General features: G+C 36.0%; 1 protein-coding gene across 1 annotated transcript; it reads right to left on the reverse strand.

The window, feature by feature from the left end:
• Positions 1-6,010: 6,010 nt before the first annotated feature.
• On the reverse strand, positions 6,011-23,938 carry LOC127878885 (methyltransferase-like protein 25B). Its single transcript, XM_052425414.1, is given in 14 exon segments — positions 6,011-6,303; positions 8,949-9,139; positions 11,867-12,017; positions 12,834-12,961; positions 13,481-13,548; positions 13,550-13,600; positions 13,603-14,583; positions 15,432-15,465; positions 15,706-15,866; positions 19,292-19,371; positions 20,510-20,569; positions 20,728-20,834; positions 21,403-21,521; positions 23,781-23,938. Coding segments are annotated over 14 exon segments (2,319 nt in total). The 5' UTR covers positions 23,886-23,938; the 3' UTR covers positions 6,011-6,220.
• Between the last annotated feature and the right edge of the window lie 591 nt (positions 23,939-24,529).

Consider the following 24,529-nt stretch of genomic DNA (forward strand, 5'->3'; position numbering starts at 1 on the left):
TTTTGAGTGGTGGAAGGTCAAGGTCATCCCTCAAGGTCAAAACAAAAAAGTCAATGTGGCGCAGAAGGGGACATAGTGTTTCTGACAAACACATTTCTTGTTCAAATTTAATTTTTCTACTAAGCGGAAAGCCAGTTTAGGCAGATATTGAAAACCCTGATTGGCCTATGCATGCTGCATAGGCTAATCTGAAAGGATGCTTTACTCACATGCATTAAGCCCCATTTTGCCAGAGAAAAGCTCATCAAGTACTGTATTCCTTCAGTGCATAGTGACATGTGTAGTTGATAGAGATCTTTTGTTAGAAAAAGTTGCCTTGGCTTAGAAGTCTGTGTCTGATTTCAGTCACTAGGGTATTGCCCTTCTATTAGTATGCCCCCCTTCGAAGAAGAGGGGGTATATTGTTTTGCTCATGTCGGTCCGTATGTCCGTCCGTCCGTCCACCAGATGGTTTCTGGATGATAACTCAAGAACGCTTAGGTCTAGGATCATGAAACTTCATAGGCACATTGATCATGACTCACAGATGACTATTATTGATTTTGAGGTCACTAGGTCAAAGGTCAAGGTCACAGTGACCCGAAATAGTAAAATGGTTTCCGGATGATAACTCAAGAACGCTTATGCCTAGGATCATGAAACTTAATAGGTACATTGATCATGACTCGCAGATGACCCCTATTGATTTTCAGGTCACTAGGTCAAAGGTCAAGGTCTCGATGACCCAAAATAGTAAAATAGTTTCCGGATGATAACTAAAGAACGCTTATGCCTAGGATCATGAAACTTCATAGATATATTGATCATGACTCGCACATGACCCCTATTGATTTTCAGTTCACTAGGTCAATGGTCATGGTCACAGTGACCCGAAATAGTAAAATGGTTTCCGGATGATAACTCAAGAACGCTTATGCCTAGGATCATGAAACTTCAAAGGTACGTTGATCATGACTCGCTGATGACCCCTATTGATTTTCAGGTCACTAGGTCAAAGGTCAAGGTCACGGTGACCGGAAATAGTAAAATGGTTTCCGGATGATAACTAAAGAACACTTATGCCTAGGATCATGAAACTTCATAGGTACATTATGACTCGCAGATGACCCCTAATGATTTTCAGGTCACTAGGTCAAGGTCAAGGTGACTCAACTTAGAAAAATGGTTTCCGGATGATAACTCAAGAACGCTTACGCCTAGGATCATGAAACTTCATAGGTACATTGGTCATGACTCGCAGATGACCCCTATTGACTTTCAGGTCACTAGGTCAAAGGTCACGGTGACTTAACACAGTAAAATGGTTTCCGGATGATAACACAAGAAAGCTTACGCCTAGGATCATGAAACTTCATAGGTACATTGATCATGACTCGCAGATGACCCCTATTGATTTTCAGGTCACTAGGTCAAGGTCACCGTGCCGAAAAACGTATTCACACAATGGCTGCCACTACAACTGACAGCCCATATGGAGGGTATGCAGGTTTTACAAACAGCCCTTGTATAAATTCAAGGAATCCAGCTAGGGGAATTCAACAATCACAAATGTGTGAATTTATTTGCTTTAAAAAACAAAACTTTCTAATGACAATGAGTTTTTGATTGATTCACACAAGAGTAAATGCTTAAGTAAGGCATAACTTGGTTCTTATCATTCAATTTACAGTTGATTGTTTGTTACCAATTCTGTCATAGTTTTGCATGAACATAATTTTGAACAAGTTTAATAAATGGTTGGATTCTCAGGAGCCGATAGATAATTTGTGGCTATGGTGATTGGAATATTTACCGTTAGTTACTGTTCAAAATACACCACATGTAAAAGTAAGGTGTAATTTGCACACACATTTTTGCGCGAAGTCATTTTACTGTGGGTATGTTTGAATGATTAACCCTGTACTTTTTTTGCACACCTGAGCAGGTATGGTGTGAGTCATAAACTTTCAACTCTTAACCATTCTTAGGCAACATATTTCATCCAATCTTGAGGAGACTCGATCAGAATGTTTATTTGGACACTATCTGGACTGAGTTTGAATCTGGCTTTTGTTCGTCCAAAAACCAGGTCACCAGGTCAAATCTGATAAAAACCTCGATATTCTAGAAAACGTTGAAAACTAAATCTTTGCGAATCTCTGTTTATTTTGACATTTTTATTACCACGTTGGAGTCTGGTCACATCCGTAGCAAATCTAGTTTACCAAGTCACATATAAGAAAAACCATGTTAACACTCTTGGGGTTACATTTATTACTCAATCTTGTTAAAAAATTGGTCAGAATGTTAATCTTTACATTTTATAGGCGGAGTTTGCAGTCACATGTTTCCAAAATCTAGGTCGCCAAGTCAAATCTTAAAAGTTGGTCAGAATTTGTATCTTTACCCTATGAAGGCCGTTTTTGAATCTTTGTAAACCAGGATAAAAAATAGTTCGTCAGGTCTTTAGCAATTGGTGTCTGTGAAATCAGGTGAGCACTTAATGAACATCAAAGCCCTCTTGTTTAGATACAAAAAAAATATGAGAAAGTTTTTGTCGCTTAACCCTTTACCACTTAGATACGTATTTTGAGTTGATTTTTGTCGCATTTGTAGTCCCTTACAAAGTTAAATTTGATTTGATACCTTTATTACTAAACTTAAGTTTTAAAGGCTTCATTTCCAACCTGAGATACTGATGAGCAGCAAACAGCATAAAACATGAACAGACTGCGAGTTACTTGCAGGCTGTTCTGGTCTTATGCTGGTTGCAAAAGCCATTTTCACTTTTCTTCTGAGTGGTTTAGGGATGACTACATTTAAACTCCATTTGTTAATAGCGGTTTAACACAATTCTCGATGAAAAATCAATTAAGCGAAAGGTACGTTGTACATAAACATATGCTATCCAATAACATAATGACCTTAAGTGAAAGTCAAACCTTGGCAAAAAATTGGGGGTGAAGGTGAATGCGGCATTTTCTTTTGCCTCTAAAATCCCCCTATGAATGTGTAGCGAGATTGTAAAACCAAGCTTCTGTTAATCAAACTTCAACTTCCTTTTGAAAGGTTAAAAAATTAAGCCTTCAGTAAGTTATGGTCACCTTAAGAACTTGTGTAAAAATTAAATCTAAAATCCATGCAGTAATTAAAGAAAAGATTCTCAAAGTTTTATATAAATATGGCAATTTAAAGAAAACTGTTTAGTACAATCAAATAAACAATAGCAATTGAGCCCTGCTCTGTGAAAAGGGGGTTTAATGCATGTGTGCAAAGTGTCGTCCCAGATTAGTCCGCACAGGCTAATCAGGGACAACACTTTTCACTTTTACAATATTTTATGTGAAAAGAAAGTATCTTCTAAGCAAAAATCCAATTAAGGGGGAAAGTGTTGTACCTGAATAGCCTTTGCGGACTGCACAGGCTAATCTGGGATGACACTACGCACATGCATTAAGCCCCCTTTTCACAGAGCAAGACTCAATTATTTGGAGTGCACATCATGATGATTATTATAACCACACTACTAGTAAGTAGAGAGGGAGAGGGGGGGGGGGGGGGGGGGGGGGGTGGGGGCTTTATTGGAGTCGCTGTCCTGTTGGCCTGTCTATACCAAAAATTGTGTGGTACATAGCGGTAACTTCCCCTTGAAGGATTTCAAATTAACTTGGATTAATGCTACCCTCTATATGACTGTAATGTGTTGCATATCAAGGTCAAAGCAGTGCTCCTTGTTAAAAATGTAGATCTTCTGCTCAATAACTTGACTAAGCATCAAAGAATAAATGGCACACATGTTTGCCTATATGAGATGATCTGTCTCTTCCAATAACCACAAGGCTACGGTCAAAGTCCGTGTCAAACTTTTAAGATAACAAGGGCTGTTTGTAAAACATGCATGCCCCCCATATGGGCTGTCCATTGTAGTGGCAGCCATTGTGTGAATACGTTTTTTGTCACTGTGACCTTGACCTTTGACCTAGTGACCTGAAAATCAATAGGGGTCATCTGTGAGTCACGATCAATGTACCTATGAAGTGTCATGATCCTAGGCAAAAGCGTTCTTGAGTTATCATCCGAAAATCATTTTACTATTTCGGGTCACCGTGACCTTGACCTTTGACCTTGCGACCTCAAAATCAATAGGGGTCATCTGCGAGTCATGATCAATCTACCTGTGAAGTTTCATGATCCTAGGCATATGCGTTCTTGAGTTATCATCCGAAAACCATTTTACTATTTCGGGTCACCGTGACCTTGACCTTTGACCTAGTGACCTCAAAATCAATAGGGGTCATCTGCGAGTCATGATCAATCTACCCATGAAGTTTCATGATCCTAGGCGTATGCGTTCTTGAGTTATCATTCAAAACCCATATTACTATTTCGGGTCACAGTGACCTTGACCTTTGACCTAGTGACCTCAAAATCAATAGGGGTCATCTGCGAGTCATGATCAATGTACCTATGAAGTTTCATGATCTTAGGCCCAAGCGTTCTTGAGTGATCGTCTGACAACCACCTGGTGGACGGACAGACCGACCGACAGACCGACCGACATGAGCAAAGCAATATACCCCCTCTTCTTTGAAGGGGGGCATAAATATAAGAACTTCTATGTCAAAATACATTTTGACAGCTACATAACTAGACTATGTATTTAATTATTTTTATATAACATATTATAAAATGTACTAAACTTCATACTTAAGTCAATTTACAGCAGATTTGTGAACTCTGTAGCGTAAAGGAGTTATAAATAACATTGCACAAATGTTTAACTATACACGACGGTTTTCTGCACCACATACTAACTTTGAAGGTCATACTTTGACATCAAAAGTTAAATTGCAGCATTGATTGTCAAGGCTGTATATCTTTGTCAAAGTGGTATGTGGGATATACAAAACTGTCACTGATAGCTATAAAGTATAAACACAATATTTACATATATGACGCTAGCGCAAGCGTCATTTTAATTGTGTATACTTTATTTGTTTACAAAACAAAATATTGCAAATGAGCAATACATTAAAATTTACATATTACATTTATCAATAAAACTACAAATCTTATTTAAAATTTGAGTCAGGATATGGTTGTAAAAATTTTGACGTTATAATTATGCCCCCCTTCGAAGAAGAGGGGGTATATTGCTTTGCTCATGTCGGTCGATCTGTCGGTCGGTCTGTCCGTCCACCAGGTGGTTGTCAGACAATAACTCAAGAACGCTTAGGCCTAGGATCATGAAACTTCATAGGTACATTGAACATGACTCAAAGATGACCCCTATTGATTTTGAGGTCACTAATTCAAAGGTCAAGGTCACTGTGACCAGAAATAGTAAAATGGTTTCCGGATGATAATTCAAGAACGCTTATGCCTAGGATCATGAAACTTCATAGGTAGATTGATCATGACTAGCAGATGACCCCTATTGATTTTCAGGTCACTAGGTCAAAGGTCACGGTGACCCGAAATAGTAAAATGGTTTCCGGATGATAATTCAAGAACCCTTATGCCTAGGATCATGAATCTTGATAGGTAGATTGATCATGACTAGCAGATGACCCCTATTGATTTTCAGGTCACTAGGTCAAAGGTCAAGGTCACGGTGACCCGAAATAGTAAAATGGTTTCCGGATGATAACTCAAGAACGCTTATGCCTAGGATCATGAAACTTCACAGGTAGATTGATCATGACTCGCAGATGACCCCTATTGATTTTCAGGTCACTAGGTCAAAGGTCAAGGTCACAGTGACCCGAAATAGTAAAATGGTTTCCTGATGATAACTCATAAAAGCTTATGGCTAGGATCATGAAACTTCATAGGTACATTGATCATGACTCACAGATGACCCCTATTGATTTTCAGGTCACTAGGTCAAAGGTCAAGGTCACAGTGACAAAAAACATATTTACAAAATGGATGTCACTACAACTTTGAGCATGCATGTTTTACAAACAACCCTTGTTGTTTTATATTTAGTATTGTTGCTTTTTTTCACAAACAGTAACAAACACTGAAACAGTATTTTAGGATTATTGTTTCCATATTTTTTCAATACTGTACAATTAAAATGTTTAATGTGGCAACTATATATATTTTATTGAAAAAGATACAATAATCAATATTTTATAATAGAAACACAAAATTCCTGATCAACAAAGTATTATGTTATAATTGGTATTGGTACTTTAAAATGTCTTGTAAACATGCCTTACATTTAGCAAAAATCTTAAAACTGTTTACAAGATAGCAGCACAAAGTTCCTTGGAGACAGATTTGGGTCGAAAATTGGCACCAATGCACCTCCAAGACCTGAATAGACAAAACAGTAATGACAAAGTTAATGAAAGGATCACAATAGATAATAAACTTGTATACCTGTAACTAATTCATATCGCATTAAAATACAGTAAGATGCATCATCAGTTCAGCAGGGTAGTTTAAATGCTGCATCTTGCAAAATAAACAAAATACAAGCCAATTCATTCATTTGCTATTCCCTGCCTTTTCCTCATTAATATCTATACACATATGAAGTTTCATGTTGACATCTTATATAGTTTCTGAGATACAGCCCTAAAAAGTTTGTGACAGACGGATGGTTGGACTGACAGACTGACAACCCCAAACCTATATCCCTCCATCTTTGGCAGGGGGTAACAAAATAAACATTTTAAAAGTCAACAAAATGTGGTGGTGTCACATTAGTATTTGTGCTTTCTGATTTGCGCACAGGTAATTACACATAAAACATGAACTCACAGGTCATTGCACATGCAAGATGAACTCACAGGTAACACATGCAAGATGAACTCAAAGGTAATTACACATGCAAGATGAACTCACAGGTAACACATGCAAGATGAACTCACAGGTAATTACACATGCAAGATAAAGTTACAGGTAATTACACATGCAAAATGAACTCACATGCAATTACACATGCAGGATGAACTCACAGGTAATTACACATTCAAGATGAACTCACAGGTAACACATGCAAGATGAACTCACAGGCAATTACACACACAAGATAAACTCACAGGAAACACATGCAAGATGAACTCACAGGTAATTACACATGCAAGATGAACTCACAGGTAATTACACATTCAAGATGAACTCACAGGTAATTACACATGCAAGATGAACTCACAGGTAATTACACATGCAAGATGAACTCACAGGTAATTACACATGCAAGATAAACTCACAGGTAATTACACACGCAAGATAAACTCACAGGTATTTACAAATGCAAGATGAACTCACAGGTAATTACACATGCAAGATGAACTCACAGGTAATTACACATGCAAGATAAACTCACATGTTATTACACATGCAAGATGAACCCGCATGATATTACACATGCAAGATGACCTCATAGGTAATTACATATTCAAGATGACCTCACAGGAAATTAAACACACATGATGAACTCACAGGTAATTACACATGCAAGATGAACTCACAGGTAATTACACATGCAAGAGGAACTCACAGGTAATTACACATGCAAGATGAACTCACAGGTAATTTCACATGCAAAATGAACTCACATGTAATTACACATGCAGGATGAACTCACAGGTAATTACACACACAAGATAAACTCACAGGTAACACATGCAAGATGAACTCACAGGTAATTACACATGCAATATGAATTCACAGGTAATAACACATGCAAGATGAACTCACAGGCAATTACACACACAAAATAAACTCACCGGTAACACATGCAAGATGAACTCACAGGTAATTACACATGCAAGATGAACTCACAGGTAATTACACATGCAAGATGAACTCACAGGTAATTACACATGCAAGAGGAACTGATATTGTGCAATGATATTCTATTGCCTATTGGAAGTTATTAGTTAACAATAATGGTAAGAAATTGCCAGTGAAGTGGAGATACATAGTCAATAAATTAAGAAGAGGCACAAATAGTAAGACTTTGTTGTTGGCTACTGGAAGGTTAATACTTAACAATCACCAGAAGTCCTTAGTGAACAAACACAGATATGTACTGATAATCAAAATTATTTAACATCAACATTTACATTCAAGTTAATTTAAATGAATACTGATTAATGTATTCACATGCAAATGCACCCGAGGTATGGGAGAATTTTACAAATTATATTGAGCAAAATAATGAGATATCTTTTTGCTTATGGTATAAAAACTTCTAATTTGTGGGGCCATTTGCAGAAGTTTACTTCCTAGTCATTAAAGGACTAAAACTCTCTTGATAACATCACTAAGACTTCGGTATCAGTTCCTGTAGAAAATGTTTATTCAATGTGCTATAGTTACTTTATTAGAAGTAAAAGTCCAGTTCTGTTATTGTGCAAAGTTAACTAAGAATATCATTAAAAATCAGCGTTCAATCGAGTATTCATTCACCTATTATGGTATTGGTTGACATCACTTATTTAAAGTTTTTGTGTACTCTCTACATGTATCAATTATTTCTGCAAATCCATTTATGGATTTATCACAGTGATATTTTCTTCTACATATCACAAACAAGTATAGAATACAGATTACAACTAGTTATTATAAATATCACAAACAAGTATAGAACACTGATGACAACTAGTTATTATAAATATTACAAACAAGTATTGAACACAGATGACAACTAGTTATTATAAATATCACAAACAAGTATAGAAAACAGATGACAACTAGTTATTATCTCTCTGCTACTATTTAAATAATTATGAGCCTCAATATTGTAAAACGGGTCTTAATGCATGAACTTTCGCTTCTATGGTATTTTCATTTAAAATTAGTCTCTACTAAGCAAAAATCAAGTTTAGGCGAATAGTTCTTCCCTGATAAGCCTATGCAGACTGCACAGCCTAATGTGGAATGACACTTTACGCACGTGCATTAAGCCCAGTTTTCCTAGAACAAGACTCATATAATAAACCACATACCCTGCTCATTCAAGTACAGCATTCTGTCCAGCAGGACAAGTGTCTCCACCACCGGAGCCAGCGCAAGGCGTAGCGTGTAGAAGGCCACTACCTCCCGCCATCTGGTGGTCATGGCAACAGCCTGCGCCAGCAGCTCATTGGTGAGGTGGTCGCAGGATATGCCCAGCTTCCTCAGGCCTAGTCTGGCATAGCTGCGAAGGATATAAACCTTGCTCTGGGAAAACAGGGCTTAATGCACTTGGGTAACATATTGTCTCAGGTTTGCTGTGGAATTTGCAAAGGCATATCAAGGATAATACTTTCTGCCTAGACTGGATTTTTTTACTAAAAAGTGACTTTTGTTAAATCAAAAATTCAATAAATGTAGAAAGTTTTGTCCCTGTAAAGCCAGTGCTGACTGCAAAGGCTCATCTGAGACATACTTAATGAACATGAAGCTCATCTGAGACATACTTAATGAACATGCAGCTCATCTGAGACATACTTAATGAACATGCAGCTCATCTGAGTCATACTTAATGAACATGAAGCTCATCTGAGACATACTTAATGAACATGCAGCTCATCTGAGTCATACTTAATGAACATGAAGCTCATCTGAGACATACTTAATGAACATGCAGCTCATCTGAGACATACTTAATGAACATGCAGCTCATCTGAGACATACTTAATGAACATGCAGCTCATCTGAGACATACTTAATGAACATGCAGCTCATCTGAGACATACTTAATGAACATGCAGCTCATCTGAGACATACTTAATAAACATGCAGCTCATCTGAGACATACTTAATGAACATGCAACAAGCCCTGTTTTCTCAAAGCAAGGCTCGTATGTATACTGCCATGTGCGAGTACTTCATTAACTATATCTTGACCTTTTAAATAGGCAAACCTTAAGATGGCATATATATATGGATCTGGCACGAGTTGTCATATCATACCATATTTTCTTAAACGAGTTTAGGAATTTTGTTTGTAAGGGAGCCTTTGGCAAACTTACTAAAGAATTTCCTGGACAAGTTTAATAAAATATGGTATGAAATAACAACGAGTGTCAGATCTTTTTTATCACATACTTTTAAATGAGCAAATTAAATTAATATTTACGCAAACATAATGATAAATCTCCAATGTTGTTTACATTTCGTGACGTCATTTGATGTTGCAACGTCATTTCAGCAAAGTAACAAAATGCAATTGGTCAATCAAACGAAAACTAAGCCAATGAAAACGCTTAAAAAGTATATTACACATGTGTAAGATAAAAATATTCATATTGTTATATTACATGGAAAACAGGGTATGGCATGTGATAAACAAGAGCACCGCATTGCGGGTGCAGACCGCTCATCTATTTTTCTTTAAAAGGTGAAGGGAACTATCTCAATACTTCAATCAAAAAAGATGGATGGGTGGGGTGGAGAGGGGTGTTTAGTGTGGGGGTGTGGTCATTTATTACATTATCTTCCAAAAATAAGAAATCGAAATGCAAAACCAAAATAAAATTATTTTTTTTGGGGGGGGGGGGGGGGGGTTCTTTGGTGGGATAGCTGGACGGTCTTTCAAAATAAAATAATAATAATAAATATTTTTGTTTTTTAACCATGTTTCCCCCCCAAAAAATGGGGGGTGGGGTCAGGGGGGTTATAGTGTGAGAGTGTGGTCATTTATAAGATGATCTTTCCCCAAAAAAATGAAAAATAAAAATTGTTTTTTTTTTTGGGGGGGGGGGGGCATGGGGGATGATTTGGGTGGAGCCTATTGTAGTATGTCATGTAAGAGTTGTTTTGTCAAAGTATCAATCAAATCTGATCATAAATAACCAAGTCATGGCAAATTTTGCAAAATTTAATTATTTGACCTTGAGAGTCAAGGTCATTCAAAGGTCAAGGTAAAATTCAACTTGCCAGATACAGTACCCTCATGATAGTATGAAAGTATTTGAAGTTTGAAAGCAATAGCCTTGATACTCTAGACGTAAAGTGGATGTAAACACAAAATTTAACCATATATTCAAAGTTACTAAGTCAAAAAAGGGCCATAATTCTGTCAAAATGACAACCAGATTTATGCAACTTGTTCCGTACAGTCCCCTTATGATAGTTTGTGAGTGTTCCAAGTCTGAAAGCAATAGCTATGATACTTTAGGAGTAAAGTGGCCCAAAACACAAAACTTAACAAAATTTTCAATTTTGTAAGTATAAAGGGTCAATAATTCTGTCAAAATGCCAGTCAGAGTTACATAACTTTGCCTGCACAGTCCCCTTATGATAGTAAGTAAGTGTCGCAAGTATGAAAGCAATAGCTTTGGTACTTTAGGAATAAAGTGGACCTAAACACAAACTTTACCAAATTTTCAATTTTCTAAGTATAGAAAGGGCACATAATTCTGTCAAAATGCACGCCAGAGTTATCTAACTTTGCCTGCCCAGTCCCCTCATGACAGTAAGAAAGTGTAGCAAGTTTGAATGCAATAGCTTTGATACTTTATGAGAAAAGTGGACCTAAACACAAAACTTAACCGGACGCCTGACGCAGACGCCAAGATGATGACAATAGCTCATTTTTTTTTCCAAAAGATAGATGAGCTAAAAAGCATATTTAACAATAAATTTATACAAAGAAACTTATTAAAATGTGTTAAATTTAATTGATGAACAGCAGTTTAACTAAATGAACCTTTCAACTGAACAAGTATACCACATAATACAAACATGCCACTAATTTAACTAAGCATACTCCAGAATATTTTAGATTTGGGAACAGGGTTGGGTGTGTGGAGGGATAGGGGGTGAAGAAAGCCAAGTTTACCCATTTAAAATTATTGTAATGATGTGGGACAACACTCTACGCATATGCATAAAGCCCAGTTTTGCCATAACAAGCCTCATCATGTAACAATCATCCCACCTTTCAAAGTCCATGGTGTTGGTCTTCTTGGCCGGTATCTGTACCGAGGACCTCTGGAAGGCAGGGTTCAACTGGTGAGCCAGCCACTCTAGGGCAGCCCTGTAGCTATGAATCTTCAGGTGGGATGAGTCCGCTGCAACAACAATTCCCTCTGGGAAAACAAGGTTTAATGCATGCACATAAAGTGTCATCCCAGATTTATTATCAAGGCTGACACTTTCCGCCTACACTGGATTTTCCTTTAAAAGAGGCTTCCTTTTAACGAAAGTCCATAAAGTGGAAAACGCAGTCCCTGATCAGCTTTTGTGCCATGCACAGGCTAATCTAGGACTACACTTTACGCCCATGCATTAAGCACCGTTTTTCCAAAGCAAGACTAAAATGTTTTTTCATATTAATAATCCAACTACTAACATTAAGTGTGTTTTAATGTGTGATTTTTTTCTAGGCTTTAAACATAAGAGACGAGTTCTGAGAAAACTGGGCTTAATGCATGTGCGTAAAGTGTTGTCCCAGATTAGCCTGTGCAGTCCGCACAGGCTAATCAGGGACGACACTTTCCGCTTTTATGGTAGTTTTAGTTTCAAGAAAGTCCCTCCTTACCGAAAATCAAGTTTAGGCAGAAAGTGTGGGCTGCACAGGCTAATCTGGGATGACACTTTACGCACATGCATTAAGCCCAGTTTTCCCAGAACACTGTTCATATTATCATCATGTTTGTAAACATGATACCATGACAACAAAAACATGAACTCAACTGTGTTTGTATCTTTCTACATTGTAAACCAATACAAAGAGTGTTTCACTGTTTTTCTTTCTTGGCTTTTAGCAAAGTGTTTTCCATAGTAATATCATGTATAAAACATCTATTTATAATATGACTTCAAGAACATTAACTAAACTTTGATTTTACCTCTTTACTTTGTTTTAAAATTGATCAATACTATAACTGAAAAGTTCCTATTACCTTTGAGCCTCTGATAATAAGTGTCTGCAAAGTGACAGGCTAGTTCCCTAGCAACATATGACTGCTGGTGGTGAGGCAGACCCGACACAAACTCACTCATCGGGAACCCTGGAGGGTCTGTAACTGACCTGCAAGGCAGAAAGTACAGAGACAGGATTTTTTTAACTCTATAGCTGTAGACAAATATAGCATACATCCCCTCAGAAAAGCGTGTGAAACTTCAAAAATGAGAAGAAACAGGGCAAAAAAGTAACATTTGTTCCCAAAAATATGACCAAAATTTCCCTCAAAAGATGAGTTTATTAAACAGCCATATATGTCTGAAGCACTTTATAATATAAATATAAGAATGCAGTTAAACCTGCTCTTATAAACAATTGGAGTACTGTTATTTATTATCATATTAATGTTTTATTTTTTCTCAATTTCATGGGTTATCTCGCTTTTTTTCCACTTCATAAGGCACAGGCTATAAAGTATAAAGCAAAACAAAAAACAACCTCGTCCCTATTAAGTCTGTGTGGACTGCATCTGCTTATCTAGGATGACACTTTACGTAAATGCTTAAAGCCCAGTTTTATCAGAAGGATGCTCACAAGGAATATTTGGCTCACTAAACTTTTTAGCAAGGACCTTTGCTTACACACCTATCATCAGTCAACTTCATGTAACAGCATCCAACAGATGCCAGCCCCACCGCAGCATCACAGTCTGACAAAGAACCTGAGAACTGTTGGGGTCAGGTCTCCACAGGCGTGAAGACCTGTCAATATAAACTCAGTGTCACGCTGCCTGCTGGACCAAGTGTTGTCATGCATATCATATCTGATAGCATCTTTGTCTGTATCTCTGTCTGTATCTCTGTCTGTATCAGCATCTCTGTCTGTATAGCATCTCTGTCTGCATCTTTGTCTGTATCAGCATTATTTTGATTGTCTGCAATATGTGTTTTGATATCATAGTTTTCACTGGTATTGTCAAAAATTAAGTTGGATCTATATTGATTATAGATACTGTTTGTTAGATGGTGAACAGATTGATTCGAGTGTTCCTGTGACTTTGAGTTATTAGAACATATGTCACTATGAACCACAATATTTGCTGAATTTTTGTTTCCATGTAAATTTGAATAATCACTGTTTGATTTTCTGACCTTTCTTATAATTTCAGAGTTCATGGATTCCTCACTATGCCTTTTATATGTCTTGCTATCACATACATTACAATATTCTTTATTTCTGTCTTTTATATTAATTCCTTTGGATTTTTCATGAATATCTGATTGGGATTGTTTTTTAAATTGCTTAAAATCTTCACTGTCAGAAAAAGCACTTATTTGTGTGCCACTATTATCCCTCTGCTTGCCTAACAATGAAGCTTTATTGAAATCTCTGTCACAATCCTCAGATTCTGATACCATGGTTACCTTCCTTAGTTTCTCAGCTTCAGATTCTGATACCATGTTTGTCTCCCTTTGTTTATCAGCTTCAGATTCTGATACCCTGTTTGTCTCCCTTTGTTTATCAGCTTCAGATTCTGATTCCATGGTTGCCTCCCTTTGTTTATCAGCTTCAGATTTTGATACCATAGTTGCCTCCCTTTGTTTATCAGATTCTGATGCCATGTTTGACTTCCTTTGATCATCAGGCCTGTTGTCACTGTCCAGGATAGCCAGGAACTGTGTAGTGGTCATGTTGGGATAGATCATGCTGGTCACATGTTTTGGGCGAGTAACTCTGTCACCCAACATCTGCAAGGTAAACACAATGTCCACCACGGAGTATTCTAAGTGATCAAAACAAAAATCAGGTTAGCAAAAACAAGTCTAAGCCTATTTATTTTAGCTTGATTGCATCAGAAGCCTGAGGCTTATAAAACGCTCTCATGTTCGTTTCCTGTGTTGAAGAAGTATTTAAAAAAAATAGGGTTGAATGGGTGTGTGTTGGGGACTGATCATAGTAGTAAAAGGTATGTCAGAATAGTATACAAAATGTTGCCATTAGTCATTAATGCTTGTATATGCATCATGCACAAGTTTGACCTTTGAACGTAAGTGTGACTTAACTTTGTCCCAGTGGTAACAAACCTCTCCTTATGGTGAGCATTTGTGATAAATTATTGCATACACATGTACATGTAATTGTATGATCCATGATAAAAAATTACAGTCCGGAAATATTGTTTTTTGGCCAAATGTAAACTTTGATCTTTAAGTGCGACCTATACCTTTTATGTAGGCACACATAGATTACATGCGAATAATCCTCTTTTCATGACTGACATGTGTGTTACATTATCTATATTAATGATGAATGACACAGTTATAGTCCTGACAAGCTGTTTTGTGTTCAAATTTGACTTTTGACCTATTTTTGTGACCTTGACCTTTGAGGTAAGACAGGTGTTGCATGACACATGCGACACTTCATAGTGGTCATTTGTGGTGTAATATTTTTAAATCACATTACCAATGAGATTGTTCATACCCACAAACACACACACTCCACCAATCTGACTTCTATACCGAGCGTTCCACAACAGTCTCAACAATAAAATTGATTACTTTATAGCTAAGCGTGGAAACTCACTTAAACGTACCTCCATTTTCTTCTTGATTTCTCTGTCAATTTCTCTGCAAATAAATTAACAAAATATACATTCACTTTCCCTAACTGACCATGATGCTCTTCCTTTTCTACACTCCAAGAGCTAAAAATGATGAAATTTAACTAAAATATTTAACAATCTTGTTAGCAATACATGTTGCTGAATGGACTGTTAAACTACTAAAATTACTGCATCATTATCAATTTCACAGTATAGGTTTTACATGCAATAATCAATGGATCTTCATGACCAATATTTTACCAACCTGTCATATTCACTGGCCTTGGGAGCATGTGAATCGGAGGCCTCTATGGAGGTCACATGAAGGCCATGTCCGAATGCCAGCAGTCTGGCGAGGTGACCCAGTCCTGACCCCACATCCACCACCCTACCACACGATCTGGCTTTAGACAGGTGCCAGATCACCTGCAGTCAGCAACACTTGAAACAAATTCTCCTATAGCATAGGTTTTATGTGAGGGTGATTTAAAGGGACCTTTCACAGTTGTTGGCATGTATCGAAGTTTGTCTTAAATGCTCTTTATTGATAAATGTAAACATAAGAACTAAATAGCTCCAGAAAAAAACAAGAATACTATTAAAGAAAGAAAAAGAAGTAATCCTCAACTGGACTCAAACCACTGACACTTGGGGTGAAAGTCTAGCATTTTACCAACAGGCATCTGTGGTCATACAGTCAGAGATGTATTTTATAGTTTATATGAGCAATTCTCGTAGTGTCACAATTATAACATAACAACAGAACTATCCAATTTATTCAATCTTTTCGCGTTTGTAACGCTTCATAGTTTTCAGGTATTTTAATTGTGTAAAGATGCATATAATACATATTTAAGAGCATGGTAAATGTTCAGTATTACTGTTTCCTAGCAAATATCCTAACTACAAAGAAAATGTGCAAATCTGAAACAATTTGTTTTTAATTTTGTGAATTTACCAAAAGCATGAAATGGTCCCTTTAAAAAAAAGCTGCTAAGAACTGTTATCTTTTTTTTATTTTGCGCCATACTACATACTAAAAATATCGGTCACCATAACATTCTTAGTGAAAAAGCTAAAACAAGGGACAAAATTGTCACAAAACCAGGTTTTCATTGTGAAAAAAAAATCTGATAAAGGGAAAAAACTCAAACTGAACTTTTGAAATGACCAAAAAAAATTAACCCCCTTTGTAATTTTTTTTTTTTTTTAAATCTATTTTTAGTCGTGGCGTCCTTGACATTGGAGATATTGACGTGATTCTTTCGTGGGACACACCGTCCCATGATGGTGAACAAATGTGCCAAATGATTTTAAAATCTCACAATGAATGACATAGTAATGGCCAGGACAAGCTCATTTATGGCCATTTTTGACCTTTGAACTCAAAGTGTGACCTTGACCTTGGAGATATCGACGTAATTATTTCGCGCGACACACCGTCCAATGATGGTGAACAAATGTGCCAAATGATTTTAAAATCTGACGATGAACGACATAGTTATGGCTCGGACAAGCTCATTTATGGCCATTTTTGACCTTTGAACTCAAAGTGTGACCTTGACCTTGGAGATATCGACGTAATTATTTCGCGCGACACACCGTCCAATGATGGTGAACAAATGTGCCAAATGATTTTAAAATCTGACAATGAACGACATAGTTATGGCCTGGACAAGCTTATTCCGCCAGCCCGCCAGCCAGCCAGCCCGCCCGCCCGCATTCGCCAATCTAATAACCAGTTTTTTCCTTCGGAAAACCTGGTTAAAAAATCATAAACCCGAAGGATGCATTTTATATTGGTGTTCAATGTTTAATTGTCACCATAAAGTATGTCAAATATGTGCACGGTCCGAAATTCCTTCCCACTATCACAAAAAAGACATTTTTAATGAATCTGCCTTCTTACTATGCGATACCAGAGGTGGCCAGATCATATTTGAACAAAATCTGTATGCACGTTTAGATAGTACCGTGTGAAAAACCATCCTAATTGCTTTTTCTCTATCATGTACAATCATAATCTTGAGGGTTCAAGATCACTCTATGTCATTAATAGCATGGTGCGTCAAAAAAATAGTGATTAAGTGGAAAGGATAGATGAAGATTAAACACATATATAGACGTATTCAAAATGAGTTGAAAGCAATAGGATACTAGTATTTGATATCCTTGGGCTCCATCAAGAACATTCATGAAAATGTTCAACATCAATGCCAAAATATCAATGCTGGCCATCCTATGCCAAAGTTAAGATACTGTTGAAATGTGTTTTATAACATTATTACCAAAATATTTGAAGCTTAACTTAGAAAAAATTGCAAGGTTCATCAGCTTAACATGGGCAAAAATAAAGAAGAGGAGGGCAAGATCATGGTCTTTAAAACTTAAAAGGTGAAAGATAGAAAAACTTTGTTACCTCCGATGACACAATGTTCTATTAAGGTGGTTTGTACAGGTGTCACAAAGTTTGTTACATGAGCAAAGGCGAAAAACTTAGCGATTAACTTATTTCCTGAAGCTTGGTCACTTTTGCAAAGGGTTTCATTGCATGGGCTTGTGTCTCTTATACAGTAAAAAAACGATATTTGCTTGATCAACACAAGAACTAAAATAAATATCAAGTTTCATATCAATAAGGTATTGAAGCCATTTCTTTGAAATGACGTTACGAAACTGTGTCCAGAAGGTTGGACGTCCATGGCATTCCATAAGGACAGTGTCTCAAGTCACACATCTAAACAAAACTCCAGTTACTGAAGAAGGAGAAAGTGAACTTTACTGACCATGACAAATAGATGAACAAGTTACCAGATTCTGCTCCAATTGACTTTTGTATATGGAGAATCCTTAAACCCCGTATCTTAAGGACGAGTGGATAAAACTGGACCAAAACATTATTAACAGTTTTCTTGAATCACGGACAGAAAGGTGATGGCTTATTTCAGCATATCATGGATCTTAAAATGAATACTTACTCCAATGAGTGAACTGTTGCAATTCTTGTTTTGCATTATTAATTGTGTTCAAATATAATCTGGGCCCCTCTCATTTAACACCAAAAAACTTATTTAATTTCTTAATCTCTTATTTTCTAAACACTGACTTGGAGAAATAATATTATAATAAGGCCATATACATTTGTTGATGTTAACAATCCATTAGACAAAATATTTCTTAATTCAATAAGATTTATCACAAATCACTCATCAGTGAGCCGTTTGCTGTCATTTCTGCATTTCCAAAACAAGTTTTTTTGTGAGCGCTTTTCAAATAAAATAAGGAAGGGTTATGTTCACCAAAATCATGTTTGGAAAAAGTTATTGTAGTGAACAAGTCAATGGCTTATTCCCCTTAAAGCTGGGAAAAAGAAAACAGGTAGTATAAACAATTGGAGGCAACACTTGTAGTTTTTAGCAGAACTTACAATGCGAGAATAATAAGAAAAATTGCCATAACAATATTGACGTCTTTTGTATATTTTTTCTTGAGGTATGTTTATTCATGTGATATAGCATATGCCAAAGTGTTTTTGATGTTTTATAGTTCATTGATAGCATTGCAAAAATATATTAATTGTGACGAAAAAAATTTGAGTTTCATCCATGTGTCTTTTATTATGTCAAAATTGTATATTTATGAAGCGGTCAATAAAGTTTTTCAGTAAATACTGTTGATACAATATTCAACTTTATTTTATATCTTCTGTACATTATCAACATGACCAAAATTGCATTATCAGTATTCAGTAAAAAAAGATAAACTATAAAATCGCTATTGTTTACTCAGGATGTTGTTACTATGCTAAGATTGATTGGTTTATAAAGATGCCAATATAGTACACAACACACCTTGCCAAGATTTGTTATCTCATGTTGCTTCTTTGGTTTCACATGCTTTCGAAAGTAGGCATGGAGTTGACCTGACACATCTGAAAGTGACCATAGACATTATGTTACATAGAGCATACACATGTACACAAATATAACTTTCTGATAAATGTTCCACAACAGATTTATTTTATGTAAAAATCAAACATTGAAGACTACTGTTATCAACAAAAAACAATTGAGCCTTGTTCTGAGAAAACTGGGCTTAATGCATGTGCGTTTAGTGCCATCAAGCTAATCAGGGACGACACTTTCTGCCTTACGGTAAGGAGGGACATTCTTGAAAGCTAAAAATATCATAAAAGCGGAAAGTGTCGTCCCTGATTAGCCTGTGCGGACTGCACAGGCTAATCTGGGACAAAACTTTACGCACATGCATTAAGCCCACTTTTCTCAGAGCGCCGCTTAATTTAAGTTTAATCACAATTGTTAAAGTTGTAAATGATCCACTGCAATTATTTGTATATATAGGATCTGGCACAGGTTGTCATATCGTACCATATTTTATTAAATGAGTTCAGGATTTTGTTAGTAAGAAAGCCTTTGGCGAGCTTACTAACTAATTTCCTGGACGAGTTTAATAAACTATGGTATGATATGACAACAAGTGTCAGATCTTTTTTATCACATGCTTTTAAATGAGCAAGTTAAATAAATATTTACGCAAACATAATGATAAATCCCAATTATTGTTTACATTTCGTGACGTCATTTGACGTTGCAAAGTCATTTCAGCAAAATAACAAAATGCGATTGGTCAATAAATGAAAACTAAACCAATGAAAACGCTTAAAAATGTTGTATTAAACATGTGTATTTAAAAAAAAATGTAATGGTCATATTACAATGGAAACAGGGTATGGCATGTGATAAAAAACAATATAGACATAATCATATTTTACATATTTCTAATATTGTTTTATAATTTTGGAATTGCTGTACAGTTGGGCTCATAACTGTACTAAAGGAGTTAAGTGTCTACAAATAAAAAAAAAAGATACTGATTACATTAAGTCGAAAATAACTATTTATACAACAGTTATTATTTATGAACAAGATTTAATGATTTTATTCCTTTATAAGACAAAATGATGGTAAAACAGAAGTTGATTGTGGTACTTCATTATTGATTATAATCAGGATTTGTAGTTATTCTTCTGTATTTGTAAGATTACAAACCTGTTGGTTGCATAGTAGCAGCATCTGATTCAATCCCCTGATTGATACTGCATGCAGCATCTACAATGCACATGAATTAATAGCAAACTAAATACATATCAATTTATCTAAAAAATGAAGGAAATTCAACCATGAAAATTTGTATTGACAACTTTATAAATACATGACCAAGAATGTCTTTAATGAGGTATTCACAACACTCAGCAATATAGAAATACCTGTAAGTTTCCCTATGGCATCTTGAACATCTTTTTCTTGGTGTCTATCCAGGGAGAGCTTTTGGCAACAGGCTTGAAAACACAGTAGAGACAATGGTGGTATACTACTGAAAGCAAAATCATAGATAATATTTAAAATATTATTTGAAAAACAAATGAGCCATCATGTAAAGATTATCTATTTGACCTATATTTTTAACATGACTATGCCTTTAAATAGGAATAAAACTATTGTGGTAAAACATTCAAGGAAAAACAACTTAACCTGTATGTAATCAGTGCAGTAACCTACTCCTTTAAACATGAGGTTGATATAATTGGTAGATAAAGTCTAATTATTTTGACAATTTCAGTATCCTTGCAAGTACCGGCTAGAATTGGCCACTAAAATTTTGCTCCCTGTCAATATGATTTCAGTTGTACTAGCCCAATCTGTTGTAAATTTGAGTGGGTGTGTTGGGGTATAATTAAAATTTATAGTGTGTAAGACCCAAAAAAACATTAAAACAGCTTGATACTTGCAATATTTTTGGTGAAAAATAATTTCTTGGTACAGTAGACTTGAGTAGACCTCCTAGTTGGGGCCACTACAAAGTATGCATGGGCGATATACTTTTGTAAGGTGGAATCCTGGAAGAGACTGTATGAAAACAATTAATAAAGTAATCAAGGTACCTGCTAGAGGTTATCTGTTTATGAGTTAGAAGATCTGCTAAACTATCTGTTTGAATCTGGCATAAAGACCGCTGCCAACCTTGTGGAAGTTTACTCCAATAGTCTTTGAAGAAGAAGTCCTGAAAATTTTATTTCAAGATTTAACTGATTTCCGTGGTTGACATTGGTCCAGATCTTACCAACATTCCTTGAGGTTATTGGGTCCACTTTAAATAAACATTGAGATGTGCTGGGATTTTTATTTTATTTTAAGAAGTTTTAATTTATTCGCTGTTTATAAACAATTGCTACAATCATCATTCACATTATTTCCAGTTTTCACTGGGAAGTAGGTTTTATGATTATTAAAATCACATAATTCATAAAAAATAACATAATGTTGTGTGTGATCTAAGGGTTTATTAGGAGATTTAACAAATCTGTAATAAGTCACTTTTTTGTAAGAAAAATCTTAAAATACGTGTATTTGAATATCAGTAGTCAGCGATTTTTTTCCTCCTGTATAAACATACATGCCATACGTCCCGGATTGTCCGGGACTGTCCCGGAAATGAAGAACTTGTCAGGCTGTCCCGGAAATCTGTCAAAAGTCCCGGAATTTACAAAATCCATATATACATGTACCTTATCTTAGGCTTAACTGCACCTCGAATCTGTGTATATCTGCAGCGTCTCCATGACAATGCCTACCCGAATAGGCAAACTACGCTACGTGTCAAAATCGATCAATTAACAGGGGTCCCGTTATCATATCGATTGTCTCACGTTCGCGGTCAAACCAAAAAGGCGGCATTGTTTAATGTGGTTGTTAATTGACTTTAATCTACTATGCCATTATTTCCACCGGCGTAAACGCAAAGGATAGTTGTTCACACATCTGAAGTCCAACATCGCTGAGTAAAAAATTAAAAGCAGTTTATGTTCGCACGTTTAAACGACAAAGAAGTTGAGTAAAAAGTAAGCATATAAAAACGTCATCCTCACTAGGTTTATTATTGTCTTGTTCTAAACCCCCAGTAAACATAACGTTTAAAGATGGGCATGACGTTGGATCCCTTCTGGGCGGGAATAGGTGAAATGAAAACTCCGCTGCAGAAACCACGCTTCCCCCAGTTGTTTCAGCTGGCCGTCGCTGCGATGACGCTGCCACACTCCAACCCTGACCCGGAGCGTTGTTTCAGTGTTTTGAAGAAAATTCCGCGGGATGACAGAGAGAACTTAGCCATGACAACGATCGAATCTCTGTTGAGTTTAAAGTTCAACCAAAAGACAGGGTGCTTCGACACTAAGATCACGAGTGAAATGTGTGTAGCAGCGAAACAAGTGTGTAACTATTGTGTGACTGTCCGGATTTTAAGTTGACGATCTAAGTAGTAATGTTTAATTTGAAATTAATAGATCAAGTGTATTTCGGATAGGCTTTCAAACTTTTGCAATTAACGATGCGAAACAAAAAAAAAACGTACCAAAAATGCATATGTCTATAAATATCACTACATTTTATACATGTCCCGGAAAATCGGCAAAAGTGCCGGACAATTAAACTCAATGTCCCGGAATATGTCTGAAAAATTATGGCATGTATGTGTATAAAGTACCGAAAAACGGCACTTTACCAATTAAGAAAAACTACAAATTCCCAATGACTGTAAAACAAATTCCTAATTGAAGGTTTCCATATTTTTTTGATTTTTTTAAAAATAACTTCCAGTTAGTTTCACTATGCAGCTCTATGATTGAACCTAAGTAAATATAGTATTGACAACTTGACAGCACTTAGTTATCAATTTAAAAGTATTTGGGAGCAAACAATAAAATACACCGATTTTCCAATATGAAGATTTCACAACGCAAATTTTCCCAATTTCAGGGGTTTTCGTGCATATTTTTCCCTATTTGGCTAGTACAGGTACTTTTCCCAAATGGGAAAAACAAAATCACTGGTAGTAATTTGGTAAACAATTGCCAATGTACATATACATTTTTTTGTTTGCATGTCCAAAATAGGGGTTTTAGTACAGGCTGACACCTAAAGAACCCATGTCTATTTTAAAATCTGTTTACTTAAATTGTACAGGTGTATTTATCAAGAGGATACACATGCTTCTGCCATTGTAAGACTAATAATAACAATGAATTATTGTCAAGTAAATGTTTTCTGCAAAACTTTTGATAATCATAAATAAAAATTGGTGAAGGTCATTATTTATGATCTATCATCGTATAACTAGTTTATTATAAATGATCATGATCAAATGTATAATTTAATTCTTTAGAAACTAACTCAGTTGGTAATTGCCGCGAAAACATATGACTTCTAACTAATTCCTATTCCAGTATATCGTTCGTGTCTCAAACAATTAACGTGTATATACTACCGATACATAGGCTCCTGTTAACCAAGTGTAAGTTTCTAGAAAACGCGTAATTTCCGCAATATATTGACGAACTCCGTTTACATCATCATCTGTTAAAACGATCATTTTGACACATCACGCAGACGCTTGTTAAAGGACACTCTGGATCAGCAGACGATGCATTCAATAAATCCGCCTATCTCCAAGTAGCAACTGCCATAAACTCATCACTGACCTTTTTTTTTATTTATCCTTCCATTTATCAACCGTAAAAGGCACGTATTATTAACACTAAGCGAGTTATTTCGCACAATGACTCCCCACTCGTTTTCCGCGCCATTTTGAAAAATTCGACAGGTTGTATTACACTAATTCTATATCCCATAGGGTCCCATTATAAAACTGCCAACTTTCAAAGCATTTTTCTTGTATCTCATATAAATCAAATTTTCAAGACCGGTATCATTTTAAAGATAAATATGTCCTCTTTCAATAAATGCAGTCAAAAATTTATGGTCTCGCAACTTCTAAGAAAGTAACATTCGCCCAAAGGAAAGCACCCTCGGAAAATATTATTTTATTCAACGAGATCAATAACTTTTGTATGGAACTTACTTTAATGTTCTAAAACATTTGTTCATGATTATTAAATACAAATACGAGTTTGTGTTTGTTTGTGAAAAATAGTTGTTTGTTCTATTGTTTAAGACTAAAAATAACGGAATACAGAATGCAATTTTTTTTAAATTGGTTTGCACACACATAGTAAA

This window comes from Dreissena polymorpha, chromosome 4 (assembly GCF_020536995.1).
Source record: "Dreissena polymorpha isolate Duluth1 chromosome 4, UMN_Dpol_1.0, whole genome shotgun sequence".
Taxonomy (NCBI): Eukaryota; Metazoa; Mollusca; class Bivalvia; order Myida; family Dreissenidae; genus Dreissena; species Dreissena polymorpha.